Genomic DNA, 22,692 nt, shown 5'->3' with positions numbered 1-22,692 from the left:
TTTATGGGAAAAGCAGGTGAAAATGTTTTTTTTTTTGTAATTGCAGCTTGAAGGCAGCAGCATTTATCTTTGCAAACAAAATGAAGGGCATGTTTGCATCTTACATAGTCTTTAGCTCGTTTAGGTGTTAGGTTCTAACAAATTTAAAACATTCTGTGTAAGCGATCATGTTTACATTCACCGGTAGCAAAGCTATCCGAGACCGTGCTAGTTTAAATGGAAACCGCTATTGACACGCTCACTGAATTTAGCGTCACTGTTGCATAAGTGTTTAACTATACATTAACTCTATAACAGTGAAAATAGCGTAACGTGCGATCTTTAACACTAAAGCGGACAGGTTTGAGGAGTTGGTGATCTCTGTGGAAAGGTTTAAGAATGTTTTGTTTGGAAAGTTGGGTGCATTGAATGAGGAAGTAAAACCAGGATGTGTGTCTGTGCTGTGCTCTGCTGTGTGTCCCGTTCATAAATTCATGCTTTGGTCGCAGCGGCCAATCAAATCAGAGGGAGGCGGGGTTTAGCCGGAGACTACTTCATGCCCGTCTTTACTGTGGCCTTCAGTGCGTGCATGTATTCGCCGCCAGCATGATATTTTTTATAACTTCTACATATTTGGTCCAAAAAACCTCACAATCAATCAAGGATGCACACCTTCGTGCTATGCATGTAGGCTACCTCCAAGGCAGCAATGCATTTCACTCAACATGATTGCTTTAATTAAAAATAAATTTAAAAAAAGGCAAACAATCTGCCATTTTGCCGATTGCTGATTTTTCGGAGATGTGCTATAATCGGCCGATATATTGGTCGGGCCCTACCTTTTATCCTCTTTCTTCCAATTTAATGATTCTTTTTTTACTCCATATACTGAGAAAAAATTATTTAAATTTGACAATAAGGCCTTTTTGTGGTACATTGCAAGTAAGGAATCATAGCCTAATGGAGATTATATCCCTCATGACACCATGTAGACCATCTTTAAAAATAAGAATTAGAAAATTAAATGCGTTATAACACCAATGATCCTACCTATCATAGACTTAAATGTCCATCTGTACATAAAAAATAGAATTTAAACGTGCCGTGACCTCAAAATCGAATGTCGAGTCGAGGATTTGGAGAATCGTTATACCCCTAATGACGAGTAATTTAGAGAACTTTCATGCTAGTTAACAGTATTAGTGTCATTGCTTGTTCCATTGAATTGAATTGAATTGAATTGAACTGAAGTAGATCTTGACCGAAACCTCTGCTTGTATTCCAGGTGGTACAGCTGCTAAAAGCAGGAAAAGGTAAGGAGGTTTCCTACAATGCCCTGGCCACTCACATCATTGCAGAGGATGGGGACAATCCTGAGGTGGGAGAATCAAGAGAGGTTTTTGACCTCCCTGTTGTCAAGGTGATTTAAAAATGTTTTAATGCACATTGATTTTTTTATTAATTGTGTATTCTACTTTGGAACTGTTGAAGCGAAGAGAAAGAAGCAAACCATGCATTTACTTATCTTGCTCTTTATGTCTTTTCAGCCATCCTGGGTGATCCTCTCAGTCAGATGTGGAAACCTGTTACCGTATCCTTCCACCAGCAAGTTCAAAATACCTCAAATTGGTGTAATTTTAAACATAACAAAACACCCTCTTGTATGTTGGCATGGGTTCATTGGAAGTGCCAAAAGACACAAACACTTTATCCCACTGTAGCTTTTAAAGGCAATGCCATGATTCAATAAATACCTGTTAGTCTAATATCTTTTTCAAAAGGCCTACATTTTACATTTCGGGCAAGTATGTTCTATTATTGGGCAAGTAAAACACACAAGGCACTTGCCTTGTGTTGAAAAAGCTTAATGTCAAGGCCTGACTAATGTCTTTTAATTCTTGAAATAAAAGAAGGGTTTCCTTACGTTTTGATTGGTCCAAAGGATTATAGATTTGGAATTCATCAAAATGACAGTGAAGCATAACATTTTGCTGATTTTCATTAACCATGAACACCACAGAGTTACGGGATTCTCCCCAGAATCAGGACAGATATTCTTTGGTGTGACAGCTTGTCTTTCCCGGGTGAGTTTGTGTGTGTTTGTGTGAGCTTTGTGTACAAAAAAAAGTCAGATATGTGCAGACAGGAAAGTGAAAGACAAGGTGTTTTAAAAAAAAATATGTTCATTGTTGCTGTAGTCATTTTGTATTATTTAGGAAAAGGCACTGTTTCAGGTGTAGTGGCACTCTACTTACCTTTCGCAAGTCTATCCTTGTGTTGAGTGACTTGAGCTTTTAATGTTGAAAGACGCAACTGATACAGCATCTTATGCTCATTAATGCTTATGTATTCTTGTGCCTGTACACAGCTTCCAGACGATCTCAATGCTTTGTGGGCTTACATAACCTTTTATGGAGGAGAATGTCAACTTAACCTCAACAAAAAGATCACCCACTTAGTGGTAAAGGAACCAAAGGGGGTAAGTGCATGCTCTGTTTGTAATCCTCAACATTTTACTGGTTTCACAATGCATGTTATTTCTAACAATTTCAGTGTTGTATATATTAGGGCTGGGCGATATGGACCAAATCTTATATCCCGATATAGGTAATTTTATATCACGATATGGATATATATCACGGTATAGTATTTTTCTTTTAAATTCAATGGATTACAATAACCGTACTGAACTTTAATCACATTAGATTATTTTCATATTTTGCTTGGAACTTACATTTCCATACAAAAGAGAAACTGGTGCAAAATACCACACCAGTCTGGCTTTAGTCAGTCAGTGCAAAATAAAAATGACAGCATCAACCAAATAGCCAACATTTTCTAATTGATAGTAGACTATATCAACATTATTGACTGTTATTACCAGCTGCTCTGCCACCGTGACACGGAGTTGGTTTGTTAACTGTAGTGACGGCGCACCGGAGCTAAACAGCTAGAGCAACAGATGAGGCTTCTTCTGTTGAGGGTAGAGAAGCTGTATTGCAGCCCAGAACTCTGCTGCAGAGCCCCCGTGTGGCGTGGCGGTGTAACTGCAGTGTAACTGTAGGGACTCGGAGGGACAGCTGCCTCCCGCGACATGAACGTTTTTTTCTCTGCGGTATAAACGGTATGGCCAAATGTCTCCCGGTAGACACTTTCATTATCGTCCACGCCACGGTATGATACCGTCATACCGCCCAGCCCTAGTATCAGTAATTCTTGAGAAGTGGGACAAAACAGGGTGCAATGTTGAAAAAATACAAACCCTATGTTTAGGCAAATTAAATTACATGTATGTTTCCAACATATACTAAGCTACTGAGAAGGGGTGTAACGGTACACTAAAGTCACGGTTCGGTACGTACCTCGGTTTTGAAGTCGCGGTACGGTACAGTGCGGTACGGTTCATAGTTAAGGGAGAATAAACAGCTTTAGCTGTCAGTAACTAGCTAACATACAAATAAAATGCATAACAAATCTAAAAAGAATACTGCTGCAATTCTCCAATAAATAAATAAATTATTAAATACTAGTGAAGGTGCAGCATAAACTAAAATTGCAGTGAAAAAAAAGCCAGTGTTAATGCTCAGCATTCTCTGTAAGCTGGTATGTAAAAAAAGGGTATGTCATCTTTAAGGGTATTTTTGACTTCAAAAAAATTATATATTACTGCAGCTTTCTTAAAGAGGACCTATTATACTACTTTTCTGGTCTTAATTTCTTGTTAAAAACTGCTATAGAGCAACCTGACACGAATCACATCACAAAAAACTATGTAGATTTTCGGGAAGCTCTTTCTCTTATTTTGGCGATCCAGCAGGCCCTGTAAACACTTTGCTTCTGCCATCTCCGCCCCCTCCCCCCCTTCCTGCAAACCCAACTCCGTTGTGATTGGTTACCTTGCGAAGGGAAGTCGTGATTCTAAATGTCTGCAAAGAATCGGCCCGGGCGGGACGCAAACTCGGGTCTACTGCTTCGTAAACGATATCTCTACCGGCAGAGCTAAGCGAGCACTGGTGTAGTGTTGTCACCCCCTGCTATATATAGCAACCTGGGAGCTTGCCTGACCATATATGGCAAAAATCTCTGGTGACACACTTTTACCGGAAATTTGAACAAGATCGGCTCGACTGGCTGCCATAGTTTTTAGTGCTCTGCACAGCCACCCCAGACGGTCAGCAGGGAATACGTCGAAATGCATGTACGTAATTACTTGATACTCTAGTATGGTTAAACATGACTATAAATCATTATAACAACGTTTATAGGTCATAAAAGTCAAAAAGTATCATTGGTCCTCTTTAAGCTCTGAAGTGCTCTTATAAAAATAACAATTATCAAATAAAAGTGCAACTGCAGCATTAATTAAATGACAGCTTATGTACTTTCAGTATAAAAAATAAAATACTGTCTGTGTTTGCACAGCTCGATGTTTCTTCACAGTAACGGTGATAGTAAGACCTGGATGGTGCCTTTTCAAATGCGTATGCATGTTCGACGTGTTGGCTCCCTTTATATGTCCATGGTTGGCTCCTACATAGGCGATCGCGGTGAAACAATAACCTGTGTGCCGACATTGTTCCACACGTTTATCACTGTTTTCATAATTCTACTGGAATCCGAAGTTATTCCTCAAACGGGATTTGAAATACAGGGGGTGCCTGCAAGCTCCGGTTTCCTGTTGACTTTCGCCATGCAGTTCACTCTCTGTTCGATAGCGCTGTATAACATCTTTATTTGCACTACTCATAGACTGTAAAAGAAAAGAGGGGTAGCCTACTACAATTGCTAGTGGGGATGCAAACGGAACACTTGAGCGGAGAGGTGTGTATCTCCTGCCCTGACCGCAGCTGGAAGGGGCTGCTGCGCGAGGACCTGTCCGCCTGTCAGTGCTCTGGGACTGGGGAGCGTATATGTCCATGCGGGGGAGGTGCCTCGGAGGCAGCAGCCCGTTTAGAAGTCTGCAGGATCGCGCAGACTTCTAAACGGGCTCCAAGCTTCACCCGCCCGGTGAGAGCCCAGGACCGAGGACGTCCTCGCGTCCGTATCGGGCGCGTTGTGGCCACTTCCGCGCTTCCGGCGGCAGGCGTCGCTGTGGCGCGCGCTCCGAAGGGGAGGAGGCCGCGGCGCGTCCTCTCGCGGGGTCGCCCGGAGCGCCCAGGCCGGCCGGGACGGCGTCCAGCACGAGAGTGCGAGGGCTCGGTCATCACTGCTCGCAGTTTTAATTATGTATTGTTATCATAATAATATAAATCTGACGGAGTTGACACATATCTGACGGAGTTGACAAGTATATCTGACGGAGTTGACAAGTATATTTTATGAATCTGACATATCGGACGGTGGTGACAAAAACCCAGATAACCATCAAATACGTAGAATAATCAATAACAGTGATTTTATAACAGCATATTATTGGTTGAGCGTTAATTCAAGATTCACATTACAGTCTTTCAATCAGACTAGCTCTAAAACACTCAGACCAAATCGCCTCATTTTGTATATCATCCTGTACTTTTTTAAGAATCATCCATGACAAAAGAAGATTGTGAGAGTTTCCATAAATACAGTTTTAGAAAAACTAAACCCTATTTCTGTATTTATTATAATTATAATAACTTGAAAACCACCCAAATATGATGCCTTCACATTGAATGTCAACTCCGTCATAGGCCTGTCACCACACTGTTGACATCTGACGGTGTTGACATATTGAACGTTTCTTAAACAAATCAAATGGAATTAATCTAGTTAGCCGTTTGTTTTTTCTGTTGATGATTGGTGCTAGTATGAACTACTTCAGGAATATAAAATTATCGAAACATTTCAAAAAACTTCTTCAGAAATTGTAAGTCGGGACAAAAGTCTGTCTTCTATATGTAACTGCTGTTATCTCTGTTATAAAATATTTAAAATTGTAGATGTTATTAGGGATTAAGAATTGAAGGTCTGGAGCACAATTATCCCCTTAAACTTAATTTTATCATTATTATGTCAAATATATGACACTTGTTATCTTCTCACGACGTCCAAAACAGTGTGTCCACAGAGAGGGTTTCAATCTTTCATATACAATAAAACCTATTGAAAATGGACTTTAATAATTAAAAAGTGCTTTTTTCATCAAAAGCAACACTAAATAATCTCTCATCACTTTTCCACATTTTTTCACATAACAACCACACACGTACATTTATTTTATTGGGATTTCATGTGATAGACAAACACAAAGTGGCGCATAATTATGAAGTGGAAGGAAAATTAAACATGGTTTTTATTTTTTTCATGAATAAAAAAATTAAATATTTGCCGTGCATAAGTATTCAGCCCCCCTGAGTCAATACGTTGTAGAACCACCTATCGCTGCAATTACAGCTCCAAGTCTATTGAGGTATGTCTCTACCAGCTTTGTACATCTACAGACTGACATTTTTGCCCATATTTCTTTGCAAAATTGCTTGAGCTTCAGATTCAGCATCAGATTGGATGGAAAGGGTTTCTGAACAGCAATTTTCAAGTATTTCCAAAATGAATGATGAAATGGACCAATGTAATGAGAGATCTTTAGGGAAGCAATTTGGCAGCACTAGATAAAACAGAGATAAAACCATAAGGGAAAGAAAATCTCAGAGGATCTCAGGAATAGAGTTGTGATGTTGCACATTTGTCTGGGGACAGCTATAAATTTATTTAAAATTAATTAGAGCTCCATCGGTCCACTATGAGGCAAATCATCTACAAATGGAGAGCTTTAAGAGTGACTGATCATCTAACTAGAAGTGGACTTCCTTCAAAAATATCCACAAGCGCCACAAGAAAAGTGATTTTTCAGTTCAAAGCCAACCCAAACATTACATCTTGTGATTTGAAGACCTCTCTTGCAGCATTTGGGACAGATGTGCATGGTTCCACAATAAGAAGAAAACTCAGTCAACATGGCTTTCATGGGAGGGTTGCTGAAGAAGCCTCTGCTCTCAAAAAAGGACGCAACTGCTTGTCACAACTTTGCCAGAGGGCACCTGGAGATACCTGAAGTCTTCTGGAAGTCTATTTTGTGGACAGATTAGTCCAAAATGTATCTGTTTGATCATATTCAAAACCACCATGTTTGGGCAAAAAAGCAACTCGGCCTACCACCAAAAGAACCTTCTCCCAAGTGAAGAATAGTGGTGGCAAATGGTCTGCAAATCTCCAGATGTAATGTTTGGGTTGGCCTTTACCAGAAAAATCACTTTTTTTGTGGCGCTTGTGGATATTTTTGAACGAAGTCCACTTCTAGGCAGATGTTCAGACACTCTTAAAGCTCTCCATTTGTAGATGATTTGCCTCACAGTGGACCGATGGGGCTCAAACTTTTTTTTTTTAATGTATTTATAGCTGTCCCCAGACAAATGTGCAACATCACAACTTCCTGAGATCCAATGAGATTTTCTTTCCCTTTTGGCATGTTGAACTGTATGGCAGGGTTCGACATAACGCATGGCCCGTAGGCCCGGGGCCAGTAAAATCATATGCAGGGCAAGTTGATTGGCCAGTCACTGTCCCGCCCGGGCCAGTAACGGCCAATCACAGTTCAGTATCTTTTTGTAGACTACATCATGGTTCATTGAAATGCGCGTTGAGAGTCGTAATGAAAGCAGTGTTTATTTAAGACTCAATATAATAAACCTAATATAAAATATATTTTTTAATGAAAGGCCAGTGGACAAACGATGCGTGGGCGTTTTGACAGGCGGAGCAACAAGCGGACGCACTCTCGCTCCGTTGGCAGAGCTGCCTACCGTCCGCCTGCGAGTCGACAAATCAATCGACTTACTCTGCCCCCTTTCTTTTGTTGAGATAGGCAAGAATATTGCAACTTTTCATTGCACATATCTTGGTCTTAGGTGAATGGGAAATGTATATTTCTTGTTTTCGTATGGAAAAGTATGATATTTTGAATAAGACAGGCAAAGTAACAAGTGACCTTTAATATTAAGGTAGAATCACTAAAAGTGTTGTATTCAAGTTTTTATCCTGAAATATATACATAATTGTGAATTCCTAAGGCCTCTCTGAAAAGGCATGCCTGGGCTTGTCCTGGGACAGGTCAGGGGTGAGAAAGACAAGGGGGGCAGTGGGTCCTTGAGCTGGACACACACACACCCTCATCTTTCCCCCACCCTCTCCCCTCCTGATACACACACCCACTCTCTCTGTCTTCAGACTATATAAAGCCAGGGTTTTGAGCAAGAAGGGGCGGCTGTTTTTTGGAGGAAGTTTTGACTGTTCCACTTTTTTGTTATTTCAGCATGGACGAAAGACTTAGAAGAAAAACTCGAAAGAAAGACTCTGAATCTTTTTGAGTGCAAAATACTTAGAAAAATTGAGGGCTGTTCATTTTTTGTTCTAGAGAAGAGGGTGAAGCTCTGAACCAATTCTTCTTTTTTCTGAGAAGATTGGTAAGGAAACATTTGGGTTACTAATAGGAATTAATTGATGAACCAGGTTGCGGAATGGCATCGAGTTGAAGTTCTGAGCTGTTGTGACCAACTTTTCCTGACTCTTTGTGTCGCAAAATCACCATTGTTATAAGAGTTTGAAGACATTCAAATGAATATGACTTTGGTGAAAGCTCGGCCATAAACTCAGAGAATATTTAAAGTTGTGTAAACGGTGGATAAACTTTTATACTTGATAGCGCTCCGAATAGGATCTCTTTTGGATCAACAAGGTTTTAAAGCTGTGGAACCAACTTTTTCCTGACTCTTTGTGTCGCAAAATCACCATTGTTATAAGAGTTTGAAGAAATTTAAATTTATATGACTTTGGTGAAAGCTCGGCCATAAACTCAGAGAATATTTAAAGTTGTGTGAACAGTGGACAAACTTTGAAATTTGAGAACGAGAAAACTCATGAACTAAATTCAATGTGAACAAATTACATAAAACAAATAAGCAAAGTCTTATACTTATCTACATATATTAACCACATTAATGGGAGTGTAGGTACTTATTTTCCTTCCTTTAATTTTATTATATATTTTCTTTCTATATAGTGAACGTATAATGATTTTATATTTGTTGAATAACATTTCTTGAAAGCTTTACAAATCCTGTGCCTGATTTTTAGTTTAGAGTTGGGAACAAGGACCTAATTAGGGTTTTTCTTTAAAGAGATCGCGGCGCTCCTGAGGTAAGCAATTCAAACCTACACTACGGCAACACCACTGATAAGAGAATACACATCCCATAACACACTCCTTGAAATAGGGGGTAATTGCATTTATCTACTGGCCTAGCTCATCCAGGTGTATGAACTTAGTGAGGACTTAACGGTAGTCTTTTGAAGTCAGGGGTAATGTAAGGTATTCATCCACCAGAATAATTAAAACCTATTATCTAATCTCCTCCTTTCTAAAAACATATCTAGGAAAAAGGTCTGAATTCTGGACTTAACCTAGGATAAATTAGAAGAGACATTGTATGTGTCATTAGGGAACAAAACAGGGGAAGATCTGGAGATAGGCAGGAGTCAAAGGGTCACATGCTTTAAACCAGAGCCTTTAAGGTAATAAAAGGTGTGAAGGTTTTTGGTGAAAAGTAAAACCTTTTGGGAATTGTGTGAATCGGCTTTGGTCCTTCTTTCCACGTTGAAGGGTGATGGTCAATGAACACATAAACTTTATAGTGGAACATGTTTATTCAAGGAACAAATAGACTTGGCGGGCTATATATACACGGAAACGTCCTGATATTAATTCAGGGGTGTTTAATCTGGTGAAGGGAATACCGGCATATTCATTACTTTCTTCCCACAGAAGAGGTTGAGGTGCAGAAAATTAAGTGAAAACTGCGCTTTTCCTTTAGCTGCCGCCGTAATGTTACAGTATTTGCATGCAAGCCCCAATGGTAATACAAATGAGACGCTTTATTTAAACGCTGTGAATGCGTCTCCGGTGATTGTGTCGGTTGTAGACAGAAACTAACGGAGGGACTCGGCTCACTGGACAGTTCCTATAGTCGCGCAGTTTGTCTGCTGACATGGCACTGTGTTTTTAGGCTCGAGACATACAATCAGATCGCGGAAGTCTTTCCCATTGAAATCGCTAACGGGGGGAATATCCCCGGTTATTATTTTAGCCACAAACCACAGTTCATCTGCACGGCGGCTCACTCACTCACTGGCGAGATCTCACGGTGAAACGCTGCTATGCTCGGACGAAGGCATTGTGTGTTTCTAAGGTGATTTAACGTCATAGTCTCAGACGAGCGTTTAACTTTTGCTGCATATTTTGCACTGCATTGTTTTTTATCAATAGTTTTAAAAAATGGTCCCACACCGGACTCTTATGTGAAGCTGACACTTCATGCTGAAGTGACGCTCCTGCAGCGCGCTCACGACCAGACATGAACTCGCATACACGGTGAAATCTCCTATTAAAAAAAAAACGGCATAACCCCCTGATTTTCGGATTTCTATTCTATTTTTAAAGTCAACTTGAGCGCAAGTGGAAAACCGGTCATTCGGTCGACACATTCACATCCCTAATGCATATAGAGAAAGTAATAAAAACAGCCTACCACACCACAAAGAATGATCAGACCTTCATCTCTTATTTATTTTTTTTTATGTTTGAACATGATTTCTGCAGGTGAACTATTCATTAAACTGCCCAAATTCAAGAATAAAAACAATCATCAAACTATTGGACTTTAAAATACTGGCCGACCCCTTCAACATACTTTCAGTTGTAGGCTTCAAATTCAATATGTTTGCCTGGTTTTATATTATGTGTATGAGCAATATCAATATTTAATATAATTAACTAAAAGAAAAATAACCAAATCTAAAGGGAATATCTATACTGTTACAGTATAGATATTCCCTTTAGATTTGGTTATTTTTCTAATACAGGTAGTATAATTATTGACACTAAATTATGAAGAAAAAAAAAGTGTGTGCAGGGCCAGTGAAAATATACAAGGGGCCAGTAAAACTCGGATCCACTTGCCCGACGGGCCAGTAGGAAAAAAAAGTTATGTTGAACCCTGTATGGGTTCACTTTGGTGAGCCTAAACTGACCTGGTTGTATCTCTGTTTTATCTAGTGCCGCCCAATTTCTTCCCTAAAGATCTCTTATTTTGTTTTTTCTCTCAATTTGGCCCACCTGATTGTGTTTACCTGCTCGATTTAAGAAATGGAGCTCAGGGTTCACAAACTTTTGCACATACAATAGTTGGCAAATAATTTGTTTTATCTGTTTTTACAATCGATTTCTGGAAAAGAAAAATGTTGAATTGATACAAACATCTGTTATTTCATATAAATAATACTGAATTGATAAAAATTAATTAGTAATGGTTAAACTGAATAAAATTCTAAAATTCTCAAGGGGTTCACATACTTTAAAGCAGCACTGTATAAAGTCCAGACTTAAATACAATTGAGAATATCTGGAAGGACTTGAAAATTGCTGTTCGCAGACGCTTTCCATCCAATCTGACGCTGAATCTGAAGCTCAAGCTATTTTGCAAAGAAAAATGGGCAAAAATGTCAGTCTGTAGATGTACAAAGCTGGTAGAGACATACCCCAATAGAATTAGAGCTATAATTGCAGCGATAGTTGGTTCTACAACGTATTGACTCAGGGGGGCTGAATACTTTTGCAGGCCACACTTATAATTTTTTTATTTATAAAAAAAATCTTATTTTATTTTCAATCCACTTCACAATTATGCGCCACTTTTTGTTGGTCTATCACATGAAATCCCAATAAAATAAATGTATGTGTGTGGTTGTAACGTGACAATGTGGAAAAGTTCAAGGGGTATGAATACTTTTGCAAGCCACTGTATACACACACACACACACACACACACACACACACACACACAGGCTGTCATTTTTATTCGAAATTTGAATATTCGTTCGAACGTGGGGTGAAACGTTCATATTCGAACTGTAATGACCTGTTCGACATAGGCGTAGGCTGCAGTCTCATTGAACCTTTTTTCTTTGCAAAAGTGACAGTCCTAATACATATGTGTGTCTCTGTGTGTGTGTGTATATATATATATATATATATATATATATATATATATATATATATATATATATATATATATATATATTAGGGCTGTCAAATTAACACGTTAATTTCGATGAATTAATCAGAGAAAAAATAGTGCGTTAAAAAAATTAAGAGAGAGAGAGAGCTGGTATTTTTTCTATTGTAACTCGATTAATATATTAACGAATATACCCAAAATTAACTTTAGAAACTTGTCATTTCGATATTTAATTTAATCATATTCTTTTTTAAATAATATGTAAAAACAAAGTCTGCACTGCATCTGTAAGCTGCTGTGAGAAAGCTAAGCAAACGTCTGGGGTGTGAATGGATTTAGTCAACTTTAGTGGAAAAAGTAATCCACAGTCCTTTGAATGGTCCCGAGAAACGAACACACAGGAGCATATAGGAATCAAGATGAGTCGCATATTTCTAAAATAAGTCATTATATCAATGATGTGTTATACTAATAATACATACACAGAATGAAATAGGTCATTGTATGTATTGGCAACACTTTTCCTGAACTAGAAAATCTGTAATTTTACTTAAATACTTGACTTAAAAATTGAAATAGTTAAATACGGTCAGTAGTTGACTAAGTACTCAACCCCAGTACTTAAGTCAAAGTATAGATCCTGGTCAAATATTACTCAACTCGAAGTGAAAGTGCCCAGTCAAAATTTTACTCAAGTTAAAGTACCAGAGTATTTCCTTTTTAAAAATACTTAAGTATTCAAAACTAAAAAGTGAAAATTGTTGCTAGATATAAGCAAAGGATCAACGTAGGACTCGGGTTCCAACAAGACAAGGTGATCAAATGGAGAAGTGAACTGACTAGGGCTGTCAAGAAATAATTAATCTAATTAATTACAGGCTCTGTGATTAATTAATCTCTCTCTCTCTCTCTCTCTCTCTCTCTCTCTCTCTCTCTCTCTCTCGTAACTTCTGTCTCCTCCTCTTAGCCAGGTTACTATATTAAATAAATTTAGGAACTACTAGCGCCGAAAAAAAACACAAAAAAACAAGCAGGCTAAATGACTGTCTATCTCCCACAACAGACAGCGCTGCACTGCCACAGGTGCGGTGCGCATAGCCTATGCCGACTCATTCACCGTCCTTCTCATAGCCAAAAATATTGACACACGCACACACACACACACACACACACACAAAGGAGGAAAAAAGACAGGCATATGCTTGGAAGAGTGAGAGGGGGCGGGTGTCCGTTTGAAGGAGACGATCGCAGCTAGCAAACAAAAGTGAAACTCAGAGGAAGATTGAGAGATACTGTTTTGAACCTATTGTTAATTAGGCACCCACTAAATCAATAATGCACAGACACTGTGGAGAATAACATAAGACGTATTTCTACCTTCATGCTTATTTGCCCAGAGCTTCCCATAAAACGTCCCTCTCTATGCTTCTTTCTTTACTCTTTAATCCCGTGTGGGCCGTGTCAGCAAGCTACAGGTGCAGCTCCGCTATCGCCTCACCTCTTTTGCACCGGGTCAAAGGGCAATATAGAAGTGCGATTAATCTGCGTTGATTTTTTTAATCGCGTTAATTTTTCTGTGATTAATTAATCGAAATTAACGTGTTAATTTGACAGCCCTAGAACTGACACATTTCGCACAAATTATCATTTTAAAATTGTCAACTTTGGAAGGCTTGAGATAAGGCAATGGGTGCTCTGATTTGGTCCCGTGTTGTTCTCCTTCTTTAGCAATAGGTTCATCTCATGCCGTCTTTGTTACCACAATTTGGTCTGAATGAAAGAGTGGGTTGACGGATTTCGGTATTCACTTGAAAACCAGCTGAAAGTACGTGCTGTAATTTACTTATGTGAGGAACATAGCATGTGATGAGTGTCATACAACACTTATCAGATATAAAAGATTGTCATGTTTATCTTTATTGTCATTTATTATCATACTAAGCGTTTTTTGTTTGCATTTTCTCTCCTCCAGGCCAAGCTTGAGTGTGCCCTGAAACACCCTGGTATCAAGATTGTCACCCCAGACTGGATAATAGATTCTGTTAAAGGTAATGGTAGTGCCATTTATCAGATTTATTCATGCTTTATTTTGACATAACTCAGATGTTGAGAGTACTAGAATGCTAATTGCTATTACTTTACAGGAATGTTACTTACTTCATTAAAAATGTACTACTAAAAGTAAGTCAGTTAAAATGTACGAGTCAACGTTTCTGCTTTGCATTTTTAATTGTAGGGTAAATTTCAGACACATCTGTTGATACATTTTAAGTGATGCAACAGCAGACATTTTGATGATTTTTCTAAACTTTGTAGATGTTTGTTCTTTTTGTTGGTGGTCTGACAGAGGCTTTGATTGTACCTGGTGTTGTGATTGTTTAGTGAAATGTTTTTTATTATTCGCAACCACAAGAATCTCAACTTTCTAGACGCATTTTGCATTGCAGTACCCACTTAAACAAAGCAGTTTAATTGATGCCTGGTTTGACTGCAGTTGAAATCGATGGGTCCGACCCAAAGAATGTTTATAAAATATGAATGTTTTAAATGTCATCTTTTAAATGTCAAGATTTTTTTGTGTACTTGCATACATAAAAACGATAGTTACGTATGTAACTACGGTTCTATGAGTTTCGGATGACCGCCAGAGGCAGTGCTTTCAGCACTGGATGTTCCATCGCGCGCATGCGCAGGTCGAGTGCTTATACCAAAATGTTCACCTTTGACACCTGGGTGACCCCGGGAATATGAATATATTCCGGAAGTCACTCGAGGATCTGTTCCAACTGGATCTTCTTGCGGTATCTGAGAAGTCTGAGTGACAGAGAACTCTGGCGGTCATCCGGAGCTCATAGAACCGTAGTTACATACGTAACTATCGTTTTATTTCGTCCCTACTGACTGCCAGAGGCGGTGCTTTCAGCACTGGATGACTTATACCAGAAAGGTCACGAAGAGTTTTCATCAATTAAAGGCTTGCAGCCATCAACAAGACAGCCGTCATCCCACAGGATGAGGTGCAGCAACATTTACTCTGTAGAGTAGGGCTGCTCGATTATGGCAAAAATTATAATCACGATTATTTTGATTGATATTGTAATCACGATTATTAAAAACGATTATTCACTGTAGGGATGCCCCAAAATGAAAATTCTGTAAATTCTTTCAACATTGCATAAATTAAACTCCCAAATGTGCTCCTCAAACATAGCATACAACTAAAAAGCCACCCTAAATAAATAAACAGTGAAACCTTCCAATCTAAGAGTAAATTTAATATTTTACTAAGGATGTGATTGTGAACAACTCATTTATTTGCAAGTTGAGGAGGTATGAATCTACAAAAAGTTCAAATCATTGCCTTTTTATTTACAGTGCAGGTTGAGTTGCTGAAAAAAAACTGCACAGCAGCTGCCAATATTCAGACTTCAGAATTTGCATCAAAGCCCTAATGATCATAAAAGCAAGAGGCTTTATGTCCGTGGTGGTTATTGTAATTTGTTCGGCTGTAAACTGAAACTAACGGAGGGAGGCGGATCACTGTATATTTTCTCTAGGGCTGTCAAGCGATTAAAATAATTAATCTAATTAATTACAGGCTCTGTGATTAATTCATCTAAATCAATCGCATACTTATATGACACTTTTGTGCCTGTTTATAAACAACTGTAGGCCTATAGGCTACCGTTCGTCTCTCTCTCTCTCTCTCTCTCTCTCTCTCTCTCTCGTAACTTCTGTCTCCTCCCCACACACACACACACAAAGGAGGAAAAAAGACAGGCATATGCTAGGAAGAGTGAGAGGGGGCGGGTGTCCGTTTGCAGGAGACGATCGCAGCTAGCAAACAAAAGTGATACACGGAGGAAGATTGAGAGATAGGCCTACTGTTTTGAACCTACATTGTTAATTAGGCACCCACTAAATCAATAATGCACAGACACTGCGAAGAATAACATAAGACGTATTCCTACCTTCATGCTTATTTGCCCGGAGCAGCCCATTTCCCCTCAAATGGGGGTAGACCTAAGGACCTCAGGACTACTTGCAAGTCCCATGAAGGTGCCCTCAGGGGTCGTGGTGGCTGAACGAAGCCTCTGGCCTCCCTTCAGAAGCTGCCTGACTAGGTAGTGGGACCCTATTTTCTGGTTATCCACCCCTGCATGTGCCCAGCACAGACTGCAGAAAGTGCAGGATCACTATCAATGAGCAAGTCCCTGGGACTTCGCCATGTGCCATGCACTACTGTGAAAACAACTTCCACCTGTTTGCATAGAGCCATATAGTGGAGAGTGCCATTGAACTCAAAAAGGTATGGACCTCTGACTGGTCGCAATACGTCAACAGAGGGTCCTGGCTATCAGGAGCCACACGCACAGCTGCAGGTGCCCGAGTTCGGGTGCCACTTGTGTCCGCCTACCTGAGACAGAAGTTCCTGTCTCTCTGGAAGGCACCAAGGCTCTCCTTTGAGGAGTTTTAGTAACGCTGGGAACCATGGCCTTCCTGGCCAGTGTGGAGCCACCAAACGTAGGCTGTAACCGCAATGCTGGACCCCACCCAGTGTTGCCAGTAAACAGCGAATTGGAGGAAATGCTTAAAGCAGGCTGACTGGTCCAAGTATCAGCCAGAGTATCTTGCCCTAGGGGACTGGTCCTCTCCATCTAGGAGAACCAAGGGGGACAGTGAGTCGTCTCTTCGGAAGCAAAGAGATATGCCACTGCCCTGCCCTACTTGTCCCAATCATGCCTACCACCTCCAGATGGAGTCTCCACTCTCTGGGGGGTGGCCTTTGGCGCGAGAGAATGTCTACAGCTGTGTTCCGGACACCTGGAACATGGACAGCTTAGATAATGGTGGAGCGCCCACATAAGGAGCCCTTGCGTAACCCGCAGGCCCTGCTCAATCTGGTGCCACCTTAGCTCTGTATGTATTCATTGGTTGAAGTGGTAGACTGTGGAGGTGATGTCTGTCCGGACGAGAACATGCCGGTTCCTCAGAACTGGAAGGAAGTGCCTGAGTGCTAAGAACCCTGCAAGGAGTTCCAGCCTATAACATGCTCCAGTCTCTGCTGGGCATCCCACTGGCCTACGACTGTAGGCCAGTGGGATGTAGAGACAGCCTGACAAGGAGGCGTCTGTCTCTACAACCTCACGACGGGAGATTCCTCCCTAAGAGCGACCCTGCAATCAGGGATGTGCCCTCTCTCCAGGGTCTGAGGGCCCGCAGGGACAACCCAGACCCCCTGACCATCTTGCACCTCTGCCACTTGGGGTCCAAGTGGAGACCGTTCGCCCAGATCTGAAGAGAACTCAATTTGAGAAGGCCTAGTCTGACCCTCATGGATGCCGAGGTCAGCATACCTATCAGTCGAAGGAAGAGGCTGTATTCCAGCAGCCTCCATTGCATGAAGTGCTGTAGTAGCTGCCGAATGGTAGCTACGCGCTCTGGAGAAATGCAGGCTCGCACGGCCGCCGAGCACCAGCCCCAAGTAACGCCTGAGACTGTATGGGGTTAGTAGTGAGATCATGTTAATCTTCTATAGAGCTATATTGGAGAGCCTAATCAGATATGGAATCACAGCCTGGTATGGCAACCTAACAGTGCAACTGAAAAACAGACTTAGGAGCATGCACAAAACAGCCATGAAGATCACAGGAATAAAACAATATGAGTCCATAGAGGAATTGTATAACCAGTCAGTTATTACTCAAGCATTAAAAATCTCCTCAGACTCCACTCATCCACTATCCTCTGAATATGAGCTTCTTCCATCAGGAAGAAGGTTTCGTATGTCAAAATGGAAAACGAACCGTTTTAAATTATCGTTTGTACCAGCGTCTATTAAGCTTCTGAACAATCATAAAAACTAGTGCAATAGGGCAATGGACACAAGCACTCAGCACTTTACTGTACAGCATTTTAAATGCATTAATGTCCATAGGCCTGGTTAACTAGTGCAATAGACCACGTGCAATAGAGCAGTGTGCAATAAACTCAGGCACTTTTTCTCGCACTTTCCTCGCACTTTAAATTGTCTGAATGTTTTTATGTCCTAGAATTACTGTGTGATGTTCTTGTTGTTTTAGCTTTGTCCAATGTGTAGGCCAAGGTTTTACTGTGTTTTTACTGTGTCATATTGTTGTTGTCTACTGGTTAACCCTTCAGGCGCCGGGTTTTATTTTTAAAAATACTAGATTTTGACACTTAAATTTCAGAAGGCTCTGGATTGAAAGTGGTTTGAGATAGAGACAAAGTGTAAATGAGACAAATATTGAGAATGACCTAAAGTTTATCTGGGGAGTACATTTTCCGATCTAGTTAGCATATTATGACGTTATATGGTGGCGGCCATGTTGGATTATGTAATTTCCATGAAATACCTGATATTTTGAAAGAGAGTTGAATTTATTTAATCAGATTCACCCTTCCATCCATTTGTAATGATGTCCACTTTGTTGTAAGCCAACAGTTGTAAACTAGAACTAGAACTACACCACAAAACTCATGTAAACAGTAGGCGTTTTTTATGATTTTTTATTTTTTTACCCACCACCATTTTTACTTCCTTTTTTCTACTATTCTTCATTATTATTATTATTATTATTATTATTATTATTATTATTATTATTATTATTATTATTATCATCATTATTATCACTATAATATGATAATATGTCGCATGGCTGCACCACTGCTGCGCATGGACGCACCGTGACCGGGGCCGTAGAAAGAGTGAACACTAAACTCCCTACTCGTCAACTTTTTGCTTGCCATATCTCTAAATAACTCCTAAATCCAGCAATACAGCTGCAGCATAAATAGCTTCGTGGCACACTATCTCCGATTTCGCACCTAACAACAGCGCGATTCATTTGCAGCCTGGACGTGGAGGTGTGTCACCTCTCTGCTCTGACGGCCGGCTCGGACTGCTCGGAGGGGCTGCTCCGAGGAGCTGCTCCGAGACTGACCGCCTCGTAGTGCTTTGAGACGGGGAGGGGCTCTCGGCAACACCCGCTGCTCGTTGAGCAATGAGCACAGTAACTGCAGAGTGAAACGTGCTTTTCACGTCAGAGTCCACAAAAGTTTTCAATAAAACCAGAAAAAATCGCTAGGAGGATATGACAAAAAAAAGTTTTGATGGGATTTTTTTTTTTTGATGGGATTTCCGCGAATATTTTGCATTGAAGGATGACGTTTTTCTGAGCTAAGGTCTAGGTATGGGATGTCTGCCAACTAGTGGAGGGGAGTTTGAACAAAATATAACACTCTATTTAGAGAAAACAGCTGTTTGATTCAGTAAAGCGTCTTGTCGCAATTTTGCGACTTTGGCGCCTAAAGGGTTAAGCAAAATGTAGCACAATGCCCAAGACAAATTTCCTTAACAGGACAATAAAGTTTACCCTGACCCTGGCCTGACCTGAACTCACAACCCAACACCTGGTGTAAGGTTGCCCTTTGTAAGATTGATCGTAAGGCCAAGCCTGTTCCCATGACTGAGGAGCGTGGCTGTGTCCCTGACCGCCTGCTCCTGAGTTGGGCGAAATGATCAACCAGTTGTCTAAGTATGGCAGTATACCATACCGCTGAGCTGTAATGGTGACAGGGATGCTGCCACACACTGTTTAATATACGCAGAGCCAGGGATGGCCCAAACGGAAGAACCCTGAACTGGTACACCTTGCCCAGAAATGCAAAGGGGAGGATCACCTGTGACATTGGGCAGTAAGGACCTGAAAGTAGCGTCTTCCAGGGTTATTGACACAACCCAGTCCGCCTGAGCGATAGACTGGAGGACACTTGCAACACGCAGTATGTGGCAAGGAAGAACCGTGAGGCACTGATTCCGCCCTCTTAGTCCAGAACGGGGCGAACCCGCCCCACTTCTTGGTAGAACCTACCAAGCATCGAGTAGCACCCCCAAGGACTCTGGGGGAGGGCGACAGCTGGACGCCGACCTCCTGGCGCCTGAAATGCAGACCGTAGCACGGTTTTACAGCGCTGTTCAGAATGTGCTGAGAAGCACGGGCCCCTTGATTGTCCACCTGAATGTGGTTGAAGCTATTGGCACGGGGTACCACAGAGGTTCCCGGCCTAGAATCAGGCAGAGGTGCACGTCGCAGCGTGCAACTACTGTCTAGCCTGGTCAACCTGAACACTTAGCACCGGGGACTGAAGAGCAGCTGGCCCCTGGGATCACTGGAAGAGAACTGAGGGTCTGGTCGACACACCTCCGACTGGGACGACTGCGCCAGCCAACCCTGGCGGCGCGCCACGTCACAGTTGACATCAACCTGCTTAGCTCCCCAAGTCATAATGCAAAGTATGCAGTGAAGCATCACTGAGGGTCCGTGCTGAGTGACCTGTATGGTTTGTGGCCGAGCCAGGACTATGTGAGAAAGCAAATTCCCGGCCCACACGGGCAGCAATGTCGTAACTCCTAGTAAGGAGGTCATCTGGATTCCGGCACTAGGGCCGAGGGCAGCGCACATCGGTTCTCAGAGCCTCTTCTGGGGAGACAACCAGGGATGCAATACAGGGGTTGACACTAAGGTTTCAAAAGCACTTGCCCATAGGGCAAGTACAGGTAATGTTTTACTTGCCCGAATGTCGTGTTCACTTGCCCAAAAAAAACTGTAAAACAATGATATATATAGGCTAATTAAATTATACATTTTAGTGAACCGTATCTCTTAAATGCAAACACAGCTTACTAGTCTCATCCTGACCACATACAACCAACAACAATTCATATAAGCCTAGATATCATGACATCACACTACACCAAGCGCTTGGTCCTGCTGCAGCATCGTAAGAGGGCCTCTTTTTGCCAGGCACCTGGCCTGGTTTTGGGGGTCTCAGAAAACTCAGTCTAGCTCAGAGTCAAGCTGAAGGTAAGCTTCCACACAAAAGTGTTCAGAAAAATGTAACTTATTTTACTCATTTAAAACGGTCACATTGTGCGAAAAAGTGATAGTCTGCCATAAAATGATTAAAGTCCACCATGTTAAAGCTATTGCCCAGTTATACTGTAAGTAGGGAGGGGGATCATTAATTTCTATTCATATTGATACCATTATAAAGACTCCACAATCCAAATCTTTATCGATACTTTTCTATTATTAAGTTAAAAGAGAACTGGTATTATTGCTTTAATTGCTTATAAGATTAGAAGAGCTAAGGATAGGACTTTAAACAGGTCATAATTCCATATTTAGGCCTACTAATAATTTTATATTGCTGGGGAAACAAGTTTTTCACCCAAACTGCATTATTCAAGCTTCTCACAAAAAACTTAAATTTCTTTTTTTCTTGATGTTACATTTGAACACATCATGATTTCATTTTATTGACCTGTGCCTAATAATAATTTTACTGAGCCGACCTGAACACATCACATTTGAACCGTTTGCGATTTTTTTTAAAGCCGGTGTGACAGCTAAAATAACACAGTGAAGGCGACTTTTGGAAACCCAAGACGCTCACTGGCTAGCAACAAATGTATGCAACCGGGCTTTAGGTGAGAGCAACCGAACCTCGGTGCGACACCGCTAAAATAATACAGTGGAGGTGTAAAACTATGCCGCCCACTGGCGAGCAAGTTACAGTAGGCTAGGCAATTGAGCTTTAGGCGAGAGTGCACCCAAGCAACAATGCGACCCCTTAAATAACACAGTTCAATTGAATTCAGTTTATTTAAGAAGGGGACAGTGCAAATTAATAAAACACATGATCATACATGGGTTAAAAATGCTAGAATTAGCCAAAAGGCTATCTTCTCTCTGTAGTCCCCTGGCAGTGTCAGCGGCTCTTGGTAACTCCAGCCGCCCACTGGAGAGCAACTCAACGAAGGCTAGGCAATCGAGCCTTAGGCGAGAGCACACCCAGGCAACAATGCGCCTTAAATAACACAGTGACGGCAACACTTGGAAACCCAAGACGTTCACTGGCGAGCAAATTAAGTAGCCTATGCAACCAGGCTAAGGCGTGAGCTACCGTGCAACGGTGCGACAGGGCTATAATAATACAGCGGTGTGAACTAAGCTGCCAACTGGCGACACATACAGCAGCCTACACACGCGCAACAGTGTGACACGGCGAAAAATAACACGGTGAAGGCGATTTAGGAAACTAAGTCGCCCAACCGGCAAGCATTACAGCAGCATACAGTGTAGGCTATACAACAGCATACATAGTGTGTGGCACGGCTCACCCACTGGCAAGCAAATAAAGTAAGCTATGCAACGCAAGGCTTAGGTGAGAACATATGGGCAGAGATTTGTGTCAGTAGAACTTGAATTTGAATTGATCGACTTGAACATGAATTGATCAACCTGCATTTGAATTATTGATACTTGAATTCGAATTTATACACTTGAATATGAATTATCTATTTGAATTTGAATTAATTATACTTGAATCTGAATTTTCTCTACTTGAATCTGAATCAGTTAATACAAGTTCAAAATTCAAGTTTTCAAATTCAAGTAGAAAAAATTCAAATTCAAGTAGAAAAAATTCAGATTCAAGTAGAGAAAATTCAGATTCGAGTAGAGATGTGCACATCCGGGTTCTTTGAGGAAGAGCAATCGAGTGCAGATCTCTGATCCTAGGCTACAGCGTCCGGGCGGTGACCGTTATTTAACGTTCAGGAAATATATAGTCATAAATT

General features: G+C 41.0%; 1 protein-coding gene across 1 annotated transcript in view; it reads left to right on the top strand.

Annotated features, from left to right (window-relative positions):
* The window catches only part of paxip1 (PAX interacting (with transcription-activation domain) protein 1), a 148,903-nt gene that overhangs the window by 25,532 nt on the left and 100,679 nt on the right, over positions 1-22,692 (top strand). The window contains exons 2-6 of the mRNA XM_080033474.1: positions 1,265-1,399; positions 1,527-1,570; positions 2,000-2,063; positions 2,348-2,458; positions 13,999-14,074. Coding sequence (XP_079889600.1) covers positions 1,265-1,399; positions 1,527-1,570; positions 2,000-2,063; positions 2,348-2,458; positions 13,999-14,074 — 430 coding nt within the window. The remainder of the gene's footprint in view (positions 1-1,264; positions 1,400-1,526; positions 1,571-1,999; positions 2,064-2,347; positions 2,459-13,998; positions 14,075-22,692) is intronic.

This window comes from Ammodytes marinus (genome assembly GCF_949987685.1).
Source record: "Ammodytes marinus genome assembly, chromosome: 9".
In the NCBI taxonomy this organism is placed as follows: domain Eukaryota; kingdom Metazoa; phylum Chordata; class Actinopteri; order Uranoscopiformes; family Ammodytidae; genus Ammodytes; species Ammodytes marinus.
This window is presented reverse-complemented; position numbering and strand designations above follow the sequence as displayed.